The sequence below is a fragment of the Erinaceus europaeus genome, chromosome 15 (assembly GCF_950295315.1).
Source record: "Erinaceus europaeus chromosome 15, mEriEur2.1, whole genome shotgun sequence".
Taxonomy (NCBI): Eukaryota; Metazoa; Chordata; class Mammalia; order Eulipotyphla; family Erinaceidae; genus Erinaceus; species Erinaceus europaeus.
Window position 1 is genome coordinate 62,887,065 of NC_080176.1, and position 16,189 is coordinate 62,903,253.

At 51.6% G+C, this 16,189-nt stretch overlaps 1 protein-coding gene across 3 annotated transcripts in view; it reads right to left on the minus strand.

Annotated features, from left to right (window-relative positions):
• Positions 1-3,050: 3,050 nt before the first annotated feature.
• Positions 3,051-16,189, minus strand: part of ZBTB7C (zinc finger and BTB domain containing 7C) — a 384,832-nt gene continuing 371,693 nt past the window's right edge. For all 3 annotated transcript variants that reach the window (XM_060173838.1, XM_007515930.3, XM_060173840.1), the window contains one exon: positions 3,051-7,432. In XM_060173838.1, coding sequence (XP_060029821.1) covers positions 6,784-7,432 — 649 coding nt within the window. In that variant the 3' untranslated portion in view covers positions 3,051-6,783. The remainder of the gene's footprint in view (positions 7,433-16,189) is intronic.

Below are 16,189 nucleotides of genomic sequence, written 5' to 3' on the forward strand. Positions count from 1 at the left end.
CACCCTGCCCCATCCCCTATCCCCCTGGGCTCCCGAAGCAGGTAGGAGACAGGTGATGGGGGAGCACTCTGAGGCAGGTCCGGTGTACCTTCAAGCCTAAGTGTCCAAATCAGACATCTTAGTTTGCTGCTTCAAACCTGGCACGGCTGACTGGGTGCCCTTCTTGCCAAGCTGGAGAGGGAGCAGGGGCTGTAATGGCCAGCAGGGGGCACCCATGAGTCACGCTGGCCTTCGGTGACTCCCACCCAGCACAGAGAGGAGCGGGCAGGGAGAAGACAGGCAGCCAATACCTGCAAAGATAAGTAGGCTAAGATGGGGAGCCAGAAGGAACAAGGGGGGCTGGAAGGGTACATGGACATAGATGTGCCTACTTGCAGAATGAATCCCAGGCCCCTAGGGCAGCCCCTGTCCCTCTACATGTGGGCTGCCCCTTCCTCCAGGCTGGACTCCTGGATGCTGCACAGATGTCTCAGATCCGCTGTTCTTCTCTCCGTGTCTCCACTAGCTTTCCGTGTGTGTGTGTGTGTGTGTGTGTGTGTGTGTGTGTGTGTGTGTGTGTGTGTGGAGGTGCCCCAGCAGGTAACCAGTTTTGGAAATTCTGGGTCGCTGCTCTGAACTGAACATAGAGGACCCTCAGGGAGGAATTGCTAGAGGGTCAGAGAGGAGGGAGGGGTCTACAGAAGGGTTGCTTGGGGGAGCGGAACTGAGGTCTCATCCATTCCAGGCAGAGGTTTGAGTGATGCCAGTGACGGAACCGTGTCTTCTGGGGCCTCAGATATGCAAGTTCGTGCTCTAACAGGCTGATCTATCTCCCTGGTCCCTATATATATATATTTATTTATTTTAAAATAAGAGTTATTTATTAATGGTTCCACACGCTTTTGGATAAACTGATACCATCGGGGTTTTAACAGGAACTGAGTTGAATCTCTAGACTGCTTTTGCAGGACAGCCATCTTAATGAGATTTATTCTTCCAATTCATGAACAAGGAGTGTGCTTCCATTTCTTTGTGTCATCCTCTATTTCTTTTAACAATGTCCTATAGTTTTCATTGGAAAGGTCCTTCATCTCTTTTGTTAGCTTTAGTCCCAGGAATTTTATCTTCTGGGGTTCGGTTGTACGTGGGAATGCTTCCTTTCACTCCCTTTCTTCAGACTCATGGTTTCTGTGGACAAACACCACAGGTTTGTGCACACTGATTTTGTATCCTGCTACTTTATTGAATTTATTGATGATTTCCAGGTTTTTTTTTTCTTGGTAGTTTTGGGTCCTCTAGGTATAATATCGCACCATCTGCAGGTAATGTAATTTAACATCTTTCTCTCCAATATGAATTATCTTTATATCTCTTTCTTGCCTGATTGCACTGGTGAGGCCTTCTTAGACTATGTTGAATAGAAGCAGTGAGACTGGTATAAGAAAGAGAGGGAGGAGACGGAGAAAGAAAGAAAGGCCACAGAGCTCCAGTGGTGTTGGGGATCGAACTCAGGGCTCTTGCAAGACTTGCTAGTCTCACAGTCTACCTGCTGAGCTCCCTCCCTGCTAAATCTCTCTACCAGCCAGTTTTCTCCTTCTCCTGCTCCTCCTCCTCTTTCTTGCCATCAGGGCTTCTTAAAGCTTCATGCCTACACTATTCCACCACTCCTGGGAGACAACTTTTTTTCAAGATAGTGCATGAAAGAGGAGCAGAGACAGAAAGAGAAGAGAGACACCACAGTACTGCTCCACCACCCATGAAGCTCCCCCCTTGCATGGTGCCTTCATGTGATGGCAGGGTGAGACGGGGCGGGGGGGGGGGCGTGAGCCTTGAATCTCGCACATGATAAAAGGAGCCCCCAATCTGGTGGCTGTTTCCTGGCCTTCCCTCACCATTCTCGAGAGACGGTGCTGAACTCTCTCAGTGACCGAGAGCTCCTTCCTTCACCAGAAGGCTCTTTCCTCTTTAGGACAACTTCAAACATTAGGTAACTATCTTCTAGGGGCTGGGTGATGGCACGCCTTGTAAAGCACACAAATTACAGGGTGCAAGGGCCTAGGTTTAAGCCCCTGGTCCCCACTTGCAGGAAGAAGCTTCATGAATGGTGAAACACTGCTGTAGGTGTCTTTCTCCCTCAAGGTGTCCCTCTTTCCTCTCAATTGCTCTTTATATCTATTTAAATAAATAAATAATATGTAATTACATATAAAGAAGGACTTTTCCTTTCTTTCCTCATGCAGGTGCCTCTCTATTGAGTTGAGCTGGCCAAGCTCATGGTAAACCCTTTTTGTGACAGCCATCTAGAAGTCCCCAACCTTATGTTTTCTGTCCTTTATGTCTTCCCCTTCTGGCTGGGGGTGGGGCACACGCTTCTCTGGCCTGTCCGCAGTGGCCTTGTGCTGCTACCTTTATTTCCTCCTTCCCTCTACTGTCAGCAGCCCAGTTTCTTAGCACATGGGCCCCAAGGGAGCAGGAGTACCCAGGCGGATTTCATGGATGACCTGGAATCAGCGTCCATGGGTCCTAGTTCTCTACTCCTTCTCCATGGCCTCCTAGGTCTAGTGGACCCTTCATCCCCAGTGAACTCTAGTGGCCCTAAAACATTGTAACTGAATGGAATTGTGACCAGTAGCTGGCCTTAGGTTTTTATGCATTTACTTATTTATGGGGTTACTGCTGGGGCTTGGTTCTGGCACTAGGAATGTACTCCCTCCTGGAGTACATCCCAGTCCCCTCCCCCTTTATGTTTGATAGGACAGATAGAAATTCAGAGGGAAAGGGGAGATAGAGACACAGAGAGAGAAAGACACCTGAAGCTCTGCTTCACCACCCATGAAGCTTCCCAGCTGCAGGTAGGGAGTGGGGCTTGAACCTGATCCTTGAGCATGGTAATGCACTCAGTTGGGTGCACCACTGTCTGGCACCATATCCTTAGACTTCTTGCACTGGGCCAGGCTTATTCCCAAGCTCTCAGTCATCAGCTGGGACCTACCTTAGCTGCAGAGTAGTAGAGGAACACTCGGACTTAACCAGAAGATACAGGGAGAAAAAGACAAGTGATTTAGCTGGCAAACAGTTTGAAACAATATTTTTTATAAGCCAAATGCATACATATTATGCAATGGAACGTACAAGCCTGAATTTCAAAACTTGAACATGAGACAGTCAAGAGGGGCTTCACACTGTGGGAAGGCTGCTTTTCCACTTAGGCTATTTCTCTCGTCTGATGCCAACTCCCCAACTGACTGTCCCTCTATGCTGAGGGGTGTTTGGCTAGAGAACTTGGAGATGCTCTAATGTATTGAACCCCTTCTGTTATTAGAGCTGTGGGAAGAGAGGACCAGAGTAGAGAAGCAATTAGCCCGAGGACACTCAGCTCAGAAACACAGCCCAGATCTGTTCTTCGTCCTCTCTCAGGAAGCGCTACCTTCAGTTTATATGGAAGTTTGCTCTGGTAAGGAAGGGGACTGAAACAGAAAAAAAGGTTCTGGTGTTAGCCAGAAAGGGCGGCTCAAAGAACAGCTTCCCTGGGCTCTGTAACCTGGGCTTTGAGCAGAGCTGCATTTAGCAGGAACAGAATTCTATCTCCTCACCTTTAGGATCAAGCTTTTCTCCAGCAGCAGAAGAGGCTCAGGTGCTAAAGGAATCAGGCCAGGGAGGCAGCTCAGGGATAAAGTGCATCTTCCTGTGCACTGGGTTCGAGCCTCTTCGTTGGGAGGAGAGAGGGAAGAAGGAAAGAAGCCAGGAAGGAAGGGTGAACAGAAGAGGCCCAAGTCCATCTCTCTTTCAGAAACATGTTTTACGATTTATTTATTGGATAGACACTAAGAGAGATAGAGAGGGAAGGGGGAGCTAGAGAGAGAGAGGGGTGAAAGAGAGACACCTGCAGCATGACTTGACTGCTTTCTCCCTGCAGGTGGGAACTGGGGACTTGAACCCAGCTTTTTACACAAGGTAACGTGTACACTCTATGGGGTGTGCCACCACCCAACCCCACCTCTAGAGGGAAGCCAATATGGCAGCCAAGTCAGCTGGCGGTGGTTGTGGATGCCAGACCAGGGAGCTGGTAGGACCAGCTGGTCTAATCCGCTCAGCACCTGCCAGATGTTCCTCTGCTCACACGCCACAGGCTGCACGGGTGCGAGGGAACTGAGAGTTGTGTTCTCTATTACTTAAAGCTCTTTCCTGCAGTTGACAGTGCAGGGTAAAGGCTGGTGTATTTTTAAAAGTAATTTTCCTCTATTTTTGATAGAATTAGACAGAAATTGAGAGGGAAGGAGAAAGTGAGATACCTGCAGCTCTGCTTCACCATTCAGACCCCTGCCCCCACCCCACAAGTGGGGACCCGGTGCTTGAATAGGTCCCTCTCACACTGTAATGTGTGTGCTCGACCAGGTGTGCTGCTGCCAGCCCCAAGGTTGGTGTATTTTTGTAAAGGTGTCTTGATGTTGTTCTAAGTCTATGAAACCCAGCAGCCAGAACATCATGCAACAAACACCTCCAGACCGACTCTCGCCTGTCGCCTCACAGACATGCAACCCTCAATGTGATGCTACCAAGTCAATTAATACTGTTTAATAAATAGGCCAGAAAATTAGCTCTGTTTTTTTTTTTTTTCTCTCAGTGGGATGTGACGTGCAACCAAAGTTATGGAAGATTGTCTCTTGAATCACTAAGGCAAACTTTTGTTGAGTGTCATTTTTACATAAAGCAATCACATAAAAAAAAAGAGTTATAAATAGAAAAAACCCCAAAGTCCTCCCACAGACAGACAGGGAAATCAAAGCATCAAAAAAAAAAAAATTGAAAGGAAACAGAACACAACCAGCCCCTATGCCCATGACCCATTTGCTTCAAGTTCTTCATCATACAGTACTCAACATCTTTGGATATTTTACAATGTACAACTCCAAATTGCAGCCAAAAGAAGACAAAAATAAAAGAACTAACTGGTCATTTGAAAAATTGAGTTTATAAGAAGTCATTACCTTTACAAAGTAAAAACTGAAGCCCAACACCACTGGGTTCCAATGTGTTGATTTCCCCTTGTTTTCTGTGAAAGTTTGGTTCAAGCCCAGCCCCAGGCTGAGGGAAGGAACACGACAGGGAGCTCCCAGAAGCAGATGTCTGTACTGGAGATGGGGTGGGGGTGGAGGTGTAAGAGATGGCAGCCCAGAAGATGGCGTCTGAAGACACAGGGCACAGGCACACTGTCTTAGGCGGGAAGGACATGTGGGGTGGTGCTCAGAGTTGGGGTCTCTCCTGAGAGCTGCAGCAGTGACAGAGTCTGAGGTCTCCTCTGGCCTTTTTGTTTGTGTCTTCTCAGGATGAAGCCAAGGTGAGAGGAAGGATCCAAGTCTCTTTGTCCACTGCTCTGGGCTCGGGGACACCAGCCCAGGGCTCTCTGTGCAGGTGCCCTGTCCTCTCTGCTAGGTCTACTTGAGAAATAAAAGCAGGCTCAGCCAGGACAGGGAGAGAGTGCAGGGGTGGGGAGAGCAGAGCAGAAAGGCACTGGGCCAGCAGAGCTGTCTTCCAGCCAGGGATCTGCTAGGATTCCACAACCAAGGACAGCCTCAGGTCAGAGCCTTGCACCCCCACACCAAGTGAGGGAAACCCCTAGCTTCCTCCTAGAGGAAGGAGCGAGGGAGGGAGGACTTAGGATCAGTCATGCACAAGCCCCCAGAAGCTCAAGCCTCAAGGAGCAAACGTCGGAGCTGGGAAGACAGATAATTGGGGTAGGGGAGCTATCACTAAGGGCCAAGGGGGTACACCCCACCCCTTCCCTGTTGGCCCCTAGGAAGTCACGGAGACTGTAGAGCACTGGAGGGGATGTGCAGAGCTGGGGGGCCCAGATGTGCCTATAGAGGAGAGGAGGATCTATCCCTCTGCCATTCCATCTGATGTGGCCACATTCTCACCGTGGTCAACAGAGGTGGACGGGAGACAGAAGGCTTCCCTGGCCTCGACTCCTCCACTCTCTGTAGTTCTCCTTGGAGGGACAGGGTATGTGTCACTGTGTGTTTGTGTCTGTGTGTCCTTATGCTTGTGTGTATCTCTGTGTATATCTTTATGTGCCTATATGTATATATCTATATGTGTTTATATGTATCTCTGTGTGTATCTATATGTTTGCATGTGTCTGTATCTGTCTCTGTGCACGTTAGTGTCTCTGTGTGTTTGTGTCTCTGTGTATGTGTGTGTCTCTGTGCCTCCGTGTATGTGTTTGCATATGTCTCTGTGTGTGTATGTGTGTGTGTGTGTGTGTGTGTGTGTAATGCAGCAGAGGAAAGAAAAGTGACAGGCCTCTTTCATGGCAGTGACACTTGGGTACAGAGCACTGATCTGTCCAAGGTCACAGGACAGAGGGGGATACAGTGGAATCCCAGGGCCCTCCCTGCCAATCAGGTACTTCCCACAAGGCCCCTGGACTGATGGAGACTGAAAGTAACCCCCCAAAAGCATATCACAGACAGTGGGGCTTAATGGGGGTGTGTGGGACCCCTTCTAGGGGGACCCCCCCATCCCAGCATCCACTGGCCTGCTTTCCCACCTACCCATCCACCACCCAGCACCTAAGCACCCAGGGGACGTAGACTGTGATGGCCTGGGTGACATGGAGTTTGCACGGGGAGCCAGGGAATGGCCAGGCCCATCTCGGACACCAGCCAGAGGGAGCCCGGGGCCACCCCTTGCCACCTTCAAGCTACTTTTCCATTTCCCCTCTGCCATCAGGAACGAGAAGTCCAAGGTGGCCCAGTGGGACTGGGGACAAGGCTGCTGTCCGCAGAATGGACAAGGCCCAGCCTAGTTGTTGGCTTCGGACATGGAGGCCACATGGTTGAGACCAGCGAGGCCCGGGAGACCGGCGAGGCCTGCAGCCCAGGGGTCGGGCAGGGGGAAGTAGGGCCGGGCAGCGGCCACGTTCTCGGCCAGTGCGAAAGCCAGGAGGCCCCCCGCGTTCCTCTCGGCCTCCAACTGGGCGCGGCCAAACAGCTTCATCTGCGTCTCCTCAAACTGTCGCTCCAGCTCCTGCAGGCTCAGGGCGCCCTTGGGTGCCGCCAGGAAGTGCTTGGCAGGGCTGGGGCCCGGGAGGCACACGGCTGCGCTGCCCAGGTGGCCGCCCACCTCGCCCAGCGCGGGGGGCATGACGAAGGCCTTGTCGGGGGCCGCTCCCCCAGGCCCAAAGAGCAGGCTGGCGGCCCTCCAGGCGGCGGGCTTGCGGCCCCGGCGGGGCCGGGCCATGCGGCAGCTCTGGCGCTTGATGTGGCGGTGAAGGTGGTCGGAGCGCGTGAAGCTCTTGTAGCAGAACTCGCACTGGTAGGGCCGCACGCCCGTGTGGATGCGCATGTGGTTCTTGAGGTCGTAGTTGTGCACGAACTTGGCGTTGCAGTGGATGCACAGGTAGGGCCGCTCCCCTGTGTGCTTCCGCATATGGATCTTGAGTTTGTCCTGCCTGCAACACAGAGCTGGCAGTCAGTGCCCTGCCTGACAATGGCGCCCCCCTCCACCTGCTGCTCTCCCTCCAGAGCCCACTCGGGCTCCCTATTGCCCAAATCTCAAAACCCAGGGAATGGGAACCGTGCTGGAATTTACATTCCACTCCAGCCCGAGCAAAGTGTTGAAAGGGCTTCTCGCCCAAGCTCTCCACACAAACACAGTGTAATCCACAGCTTACGCTCTCTATCAGGGGACCCGTCTCACAGACCAGGAAGTAGAAATGGCCTGGATATAGGACAAGCAAGCCAGCAGTCCGTCTTCGCTCCTCAGTTACTAGATAGAACCTCACTCTCATGTCCACTGTTGGTTCATTTTGTCTTTATATTATTTTTTAAAGTTTATTTATTCATTTTTGGATAGAAACAGAATTTGAGAGGAAAGGAGGAGCTAGAGGGGAAGAGAAACACACACACACACACACACACACACACACACACACACCTGCAACACTGCATCCCGCTTGTGAATCTTCCTCCTTGCAGCTGGGCTCGGGGCTCCAGTCCAGGTCCTTGCACACGGTGATGTGTGCACTCAACCAGGTGTGACACTGTCTGGTCCCTATTTATTTTATTTTTATTCCTTTATTTATTTTGGATAGAGACAGAGAGAAAATGAGAAAGAAGGGGGAGGTAGAGAGAGACACGTGCAGCCCTGCTTCACCACTTGTGAACATCCCCCCTACAGGCGGGGCTTGAACACAGGGGTCTTGCACACTGTAATGTGTACGTTCAACCAGGTGTGCTACCTCCTGGCTCCCATTTTATTTATTTGTTTTTTTATTGCCACCAGAGTTATCACTAGGGCTCAGTGCCTTGGGATGCATTGGATCAACCTTCCCGTGGTGCATCCCGTGAGTACCCATTCATTGGGGAAACTGACGATCCTTCCTAGCCGACTGAATCCACATGGATCCCAGTCACTTTCAAAGCCAGCAACAAGCAGCTCCTGACAGCTTTCAACCTGACCTGTTGACTGGCTACGGAAGAAGGGCAAACTCTAGAAGAAGAAGTGCCTGCATGACAAACCCACTGTTGCTGATGGCCAATCTCCCCTTTCCCTCCATTTCTTTTATTTGATAGGCGAGAGAAAGAGAGACACCTGCAGACCCGCTATACCACTTGTGAAGGTGTGGACTGGGGCCTGAACCCAGATCATCGTGTATGGCAGCATGTGTGCTCAGCTCAGCGCACCACCGCCCAGCCCCTCTCATGCCAGCCTCTCCATGTCTTTCCTCTGGGCTCCTCTCTGGGCTTTCTGTCTCAGACTCCCTGGTCCTATTCTTACCCTCGGGGCACCGAGTTCTGTCCTCTGCATTGATCTGGGAGGCCACAGAAGCTGGGCACACCTTGTTCAAGTCTCTGCCCCTGTGGTTTTGTGCCCCAGGCCCTGAGCTCTCTCTTTGTCTGTAGACAATCCTAGGGCTTACAAAAGAACCAGGTGCAGCAGGAATGCAGCCTAAAAGGCTGGGGCTTTGCAGGAGTTTGAAAGGTGTTATTCTGAGGCAAGAAAGGGTGGGCAGGTGGGGCTCCCACCAAGAATCTGGGAGCCCCTGTGCCAGCTGCAGCCCCCTGCTCCCCATGCTGGCCAGCCTTAGGCAATGGGTTTTCACCTCTCTGTTTAGAGCTGAGCCCTATTGTCCAGGCTGGTGGAGACAATCTGGCTTGTGCTGAGTTAGATTCAACATCTCCTGGTGGATTTGCAAGGGCTTATTTCTTCCTTTTATTTCCTAAACATTTATTCACAATCTCAAATCCATACTAATTTCATAAAAAGAAGTTGTAGTACAGATACATATAGATACATATAGACAGATGATTATTGGGATGCAAGAACCACTCTAAGAATCAAGATTTAATCAATGTTCTTACAAGTCCTATACCCTTCTTATCCCATAATCTTACTAATCATTATTAAATCACTAATAAAAAATTAAAAATAAAATAATAAAAAGATAAAAGGAAACATTGACTAATATAGTATAGTAATTGTTAAATAATCCTGGGGAATTCATAGGTAGATGACCTACCACCTCTGAGGAAACCAGCCTTTGAGCCCAGGAGGTGGAGTCAGCCAGGAAGTGGGGACTCAGTCCTTCTCAGACTGGACCAGCAGGTGATGGGCTCTGTGTCCAGCCTCCCATCTCCTGCCCACAGGTGTGGTTCAGGTGGGGCCTGGAATTTCTGGCTGGGGTTTGAAATCGGAGCAGATGTGGAGCTCAGGCATCTGCCCCCAGATGTCCAGATTTAAACCATACTAAACACAACCCTGGGACAGCCGTAGGTCCTCATTATAACCGCTAGGGGGCGCAAAGGTTCTCATTTTCTGATGGGAAGAGAAAGGACGTTCTCTGCATTGGGGTGGGGTATGAGAGGGGACACATGAAGGCTGGTGGGCACCTGGGAGGTGGGGAGGTGAGGAGGATGGGGGGAAAAGAGGGGGAGGAGAGGAGGGGTAAGAGGAAGAAGAGAAGGAGGAGCAAGGAAGTTGTCTGAGGGCTCTCAAGAGACCTTCCTCCCATGCTTCCTAGCTGCTGTCACCTCCCACTGTCCAGTTGTGACACCCTGACATTCCACCCCAACCCTGTTCCCCCATGCTGCCCTTATGGGGGTGCTTAACTCATGCTTCACCTAAAGGCCCGAGAGAGCACCCAGCTCAGTGGGTCTCAAACTGGAGCATCAGAATGGCTATCAGTGTTGAGGGAATATAGAATGCTGGTTCTCCCCCCACCCCTTTTGCCACCAGGTTTGTTTTTTAATTATTTTTTTCTGGAACTTTTCTTTTTTTTTATCCTTTCTTTTTAAATATTTATTTATACCCTTTTGTTGCCCTTGTTTTATTGTTGTAGTTATTATTGTTGTTGTTATTGATGTCATTGTTGTTGGATAGGACAGAGAGAAATAGAGAGAGGAGGGGAAGACAGAGAGGGGAAGAGAAAGATAGACACCTGCAGACTTGCTTCACCGCCTATGAAGCGACTCCCCTGCAGGTGGGGAGTCGGGGGCTAGAACTGGGATCCTTATACACCGGTCCTTGCACTTTGCGCCAGCTGCGCTTAACCCGCTGCGCTACCATCCGACTCCCTTCTGGAACTTTTCTTTTCACCCACTAGAGCACGACTCAGCTCTGGCTTCTGGTGGTGCGGGATGCTGAGCCTGGGACTTTGGAGCCTCAAGCATTAAAGTCTCTTTACATACCCACTATGCTATCTCCCTTGCCCTTGCTGGGACGTTGTGTCAGCATGATTCTGGTAAACTCCACATATATACACACATGATAGGGAGAGGAGACACAGCATCGCTCCACTCCTCATGACACTTCCCTTTTGGAGCCTTTTGGAGCTCCCATGTGGTGCCTGGGACTCGAACCCAGGTGCTCTTTCATAGTAAAGTGGTGAGCTAGTTCCCAGCCCTGAGGATTTATATTTCTTTATTGTTATTATTATCACAATTATTAATTTATTGCCACCAGGGTTGTCGCTAGGGCTTGGTGCCAGCACTATGAATCCACCACTTGTGGTGGTCACTTATTCCATATTTTTCTTTTGATTTTATTTGACAGAACAGAGAGAAATTGAGAAGGGAGGGGGAGATAGGGAGAGAGAAAGACAGACACCTGCAGAGCTGCTTCACTGCTCGTGAAGGGGCTCATTTCTAACAAGATGCTGGGGGCTGTGGCTGCTATTTTCTGAACAGGAGCTGCTAGGCTGACCCCTCATTTTGCAGGTGGATAAACTGAAGCCAGCATGGGGAGCTCACTTGTCCTCTCTACCCAGAAGGGGATGTTGGAGCGGGTACTAGAACTGAGGCAGGAGGGCTCCCAGCCCAGGCCTTTGTCCTCAACCCTGCAAAGCAGCCTGTGTAAGAGGAGCGGCTGGCGAAGTAGAGCCCACACTGCTTTGCCGTATGCATGTCTTATGGTACAGCCTGGTCCCTGCTATATTGGAGGAAGCTTCAGTGCTGTAGTCTTTCTCACTCCGCCTCTTTGTCTTTGTCACTTTCTTCTTTCTTTTCCTTCCTCCATCACTCCTTCTTTCTTTCTTTCTTTCTTTCTTTCTTCTTCCTTCCTCCCTCAATCAATCTCTTTCTCTCTCTCTCTCTCTCTCTCTCTTCCACAGTGCTCTGGCTTGTGGGAGGGGACTGAACCCGGGACATTGGAGCCTCAGATATGACAGTCTCATTGCATAACCATTATGCTATCTCATCCCCCAACCCTCATCTCTTCCTATCTGAAGGGGAAAAAAGTCATCCTGGAGCAATGCAACCCTGATGATGACAACAAAATAAAATTGAATTAAAGTGAGGGGCATAGTGCCACACGGACCCCTATAGTGATGCCGTACTTTTCCACAATCATGTCTTGGGATGCCACACAGTCACCTGGGCTCTGATGGAAGCACTGTAGCTGGGGGTGAGGTGTCACTGGGCTCCGTCACTGGCAGCAGGACCCTAGTGACAGCCTGTGGGGGGCTCTGCTCCATCATCCACGGGAGATCAAATATAGCATCTCAACTAAATCCCTCACTATGGTTGCATGAGATTAGGCTGAAAAACCATGACCCCATATCATTAGCAGTATTAATCCTAAGTGACCCCCCCACACACACACACACACATGACCAACCTTCAAACAGCAAGGTCCTGAGACAGTCACAACTTCTTCCAAGCTGTCCAGGGCTACAAGAGTCATGGGGTCTAGGGGTGTGCATGAGCTAGGTTCCACCTGTCTGGGGTGGTTTTCTCACTTGGGCAGAGGAAGGGGGCTCACAGAAGTGGCTTCTCCTGGGGTTCGAGGCAGGGAGGCCCAGCAGGACCTGGGAGGCTGCATGGCTGCAGCTTTTTTTGCCAGCTGTTCTCGGCTGATCAGGGTGGGCTTTCACACCAAAGGACTCACACCCTCATTCTGCTTCTGGACTGGGAAATGGGGGCACCCTGGGTGATGGGAGCAGGGGAGGAGGCAGAGTCAAGCAGGCAGAACTCATCAGATGTCAGCCCTGAACAATCAAAACAAAAACAAAACAAAAACAAACAAAAAACAAGACAAACAAACACAAATCCAGAGATATCTTGTTTACCAGGAGCCCATGAACACTTTCTGACCAAGAGTCTGAGCTGGTGGGTCCAGTAGCCTGCCTTGTTAGAAGCCACTGTGGAAACAACCGGAATCTTGAAAATACTGACAACATGCAGGGACTGGAGACATATCTCATGGGGTAGGGCGTAGGCCTTGTCATGTGCAGCCCAAATTTGAGCCCAAGCAGCACATGGGAGTGCCGTGGAACTGGGGGAAGCTCTGGTGCTGTGGTCTCTCTCTTCTATAAAATATTTTATTTATCTATTGTATTGACACAGAGAGGAATGAGAGGGGAGGGGTGGGAGACAGGGAGAGAGAGACCTACAGATCTGCTTCACCACTTGTGAAACTTCTCCCTGCAGGTGGGACCGGGGGCTTGAACTTGGGTCTTTGTGCACGGTAATATGTGTGCTTACCCAGATGCACCATTGCCCCACTCCCTCAAGGTCAAACTCTTTTCCAGCTCACTTCTCTCCAATTACAGGACAAGTGAGTCCTGGGGGGCCTGAGCCCCCATTGTGGCAATCTCATGTCATATCCTTGGCAGTTGCTAAGAGCTGATCTTGACTGTTCTCATCACACACACACACACACACACACACACACACACACACACACCCTTATGTGAGAGATACAGACATGTGACATGAACACATTAACCTGATTGTGGGAGTCATGTTACAATATATAGGACTGTCTAACCTATGATGGGCCTGGGAGATACTTGAGCAGTTGACTTGCATACTTGAGGCCCTGGAGGACCAAGTTCAATCCCCAGGCACCACAACATGCCAGAGCAGAGCTACCTCCCCCCTAGCCCAGCTTGGGGGCCCAGCCCAGGCCATAGGCAGCCAGGCCACGATCTGTCCCCCGTCTCCCCTGGCCAAGCTGGATGGCTGACCCTATGAGCTCATTCACCAGGGAGAGGAGAGGGTTCTCGGCCTCCCTCTGATGCTTTCCCAGCATTGTTCATGCAGACTTCTTGGTAACCTGATGGTTGGAGACAAACTCCCTTCCTGCCGCCACTGCTAATGGCATTACAGGCTTAATAAGGTCCCAGAGCTGCTGCGGGAGGGAGGGCTGTGGAGCAGATGCATGGGTGGGGGGCAGGCTGGCACTGGACCTGCAGCCTTTACGGGATGCTTGGGTGGGGGCAGGGCTGGTAACGGGGCTGGTGAAGTCAGGGCTTGTTAGAGCCTCACTGTACTTTTCCAAGCCTCCTGGGACCCCTGCATTCTCTTGGGGGAGACCCCATCTCAAGTATTTCCTCCATCCCTCCCTTTCTTGCTTCCTTCGTTCCTTCCCTGAGGAGGCAGGTAATGAACGCAGATGTTCATGCATTCAAGGTCTGCACTCTATCTATCAGTCAGCCACCTCCCTGGCACATGAGTGCTGCATGCTCTTATTTTCACTACTTGCTGTCAGACACATGTGGCTTGGGTGCCTCTTTCTGAAAGACAGCTGTGGGCAGGGCACAGGAAGCTTCAGACAAGGTACAAGGGGCTTCAGGTAAGGTACAGGGGGTGTGGGTAGGCAATGGGGGCTGAATATGGGGTATGGGAAGTTGCAAGTGGGGAGTGCTTGGGACTGCAGGAGGGGTACAGTGGGCCTCGGGAGAGGCTATAGGTGAAGTCCATGGGGCTGTGGGTGGGGCAGGGGAGCTGCAAGTGGGGTACAACCGGCTGCAGGTGGGGTACAGGGACCACAGGAGGGAAGACTCCGCACCCATGCTCTGAGCTCCAGGACTGAGGCAAGCTGGTGGGAATCAGGAGGAATCTTTTTCTAGAGGCCTTCAAGGGGTCAGGGTGCAGTAAGCAGTGATGGGAGGGGGCATGCACCCATGATGCAGTGTCCAAGAGGAGCATCCTAGGGTCTCAGCCTCTGGGGTCCCCATCTTAAGGGAGTGGCTTAGCCCTGCAAGGCAGCCTGGAGTCCTGCTCACAGAAGCAGCTGCAGAAGGGGCTCTGCCAGGAAGGGGGTGGTGTGGAGTCAAGGAGAGAGGCTGTAGGAAGCCAGCCACAGCCTCGAGGAGGTCCCCACAGCAAGGATCAGGGCGTTACAGGAAACTCATCAATCTGTGACCTGGCTGGGGGTAGGGCCCCTGGAGGACTGAAAGGAATCCTTGCAGAGCCACTTGGAAGGGGTGAGAGGAGTGGGAGAGCCAGTGGAGAAGGAAGAGGACCAGGATTCTGAAAAACTGGGGAGTGTTCAAGCTGACCACAGCCCACAGTGCGGAATCAAGTCCTGGCTCCAGGCAGGCAGAGAAACCTTCAGGCCAGCGGTTCTCTGTGCCCGGAAGGGTGGGGGTGGGGAGTCCAAGAGCCTCTGATCTTCCCCCAGGGTCAGAGCCCAGTGTGGAGGAGTGAGGGGAGGTACTGGGGGGTGTAGTGGGGGGTGGGCAGAGGCTGGAATGCAGCTGTGCTGGCTGGAGTCCCTTGGAGTGAAGTGGGGAGGACGGACGGGGCTGGGGCTGGAGGGCCAGAACCACCCGCCCTGCAGCTGAGCAGGCCTGGAGGGGTGGGGAGACTGTAGGCCACCCCGGGTGATCACCAGGAATGTACTGGGAGGGGAAGGTTCTGGAATGCAAACCTTCTCTATAGTCCAGCATTGCCGCCCAAACCAGGAGGCCCACTCACAGAATGTTCCAGTGTCAGGAGGGGAAAAGGTCTGTCTGTAGTGACGTCAAAAGCTTTCCCCAAGATGGCCAGGAGATAGCTTACCCAATTAAAGGGCACACTCTGCTGTGCACAGGGGCCTAGGTTTCAAGCCCCCAGCACCACATGGGAATGCCATGCATGGCATCAGGGGGAAGCTCCATGAGTGGTACTGTGATATCTCTCCTTTCTCCCCCCCATATATATCTATATATCTGAAATTAGAAGAAAAAAAATCCACTAGGAATAGTGGAATTGATCATAGGCAGACAAAACAAAACAAGCAAACAACCCCCCAGGGAAAGCAGTGGTCACCGATAAGGAGGACTCAGCGTGCTGAGTAGGCTCACTGTGTTGTGATGCAGGATGCACAACTAGTAAAGCCACAATATTCAGGTTTCCCCTGAAGGGCGGGAGAGATGTTCCAGTGTCAGCCCTCAGCTAGGGGACAGGCATGGGGATGAAGGAGGTGGACCCTGGGTGGCCAGAGGGGGTGCTAGGAGCCTGCTCAGGGGCTGGCCTTCCTGGCTCTGGCCTCTGAAGTGTGACTTTGAAGTTATTCCCAGAGCAGCGCTGGGAGTGGGGATAGAGAGGAGTGAGTTGTAGTATCCATGCATTTGGACTGAACTCTGCCTGCTTATCTTTTGTCCCCTGGCTTTTGGCCAAGCCTTGCTCAGGTTCTAGTCCAACCCAGGGAATTAGGCAAATTCGAGAGGGATGGGTGCAGGGAGGTGGGGACAGCATTACCTACTGAAGCACTGTTTGGGCAGGGCCACCAAAGAGGGACACCTGAGCAGAGAGGATCTCTAGACTTTGGGTCCAGTTGTAGAAACAAGGACAGGGACAGCTCCCTCCCCCACTGAGGCCAGCACTGCAGGGAGATAGGACACCCCCCATCCTCCCAGTGTCCTTCCACTGACTCTGCATCTGGAAGACATTCATAGAAGCAGCTGTGTGGGGACCCCAAGGTTACCTTGAAAATAATCTGC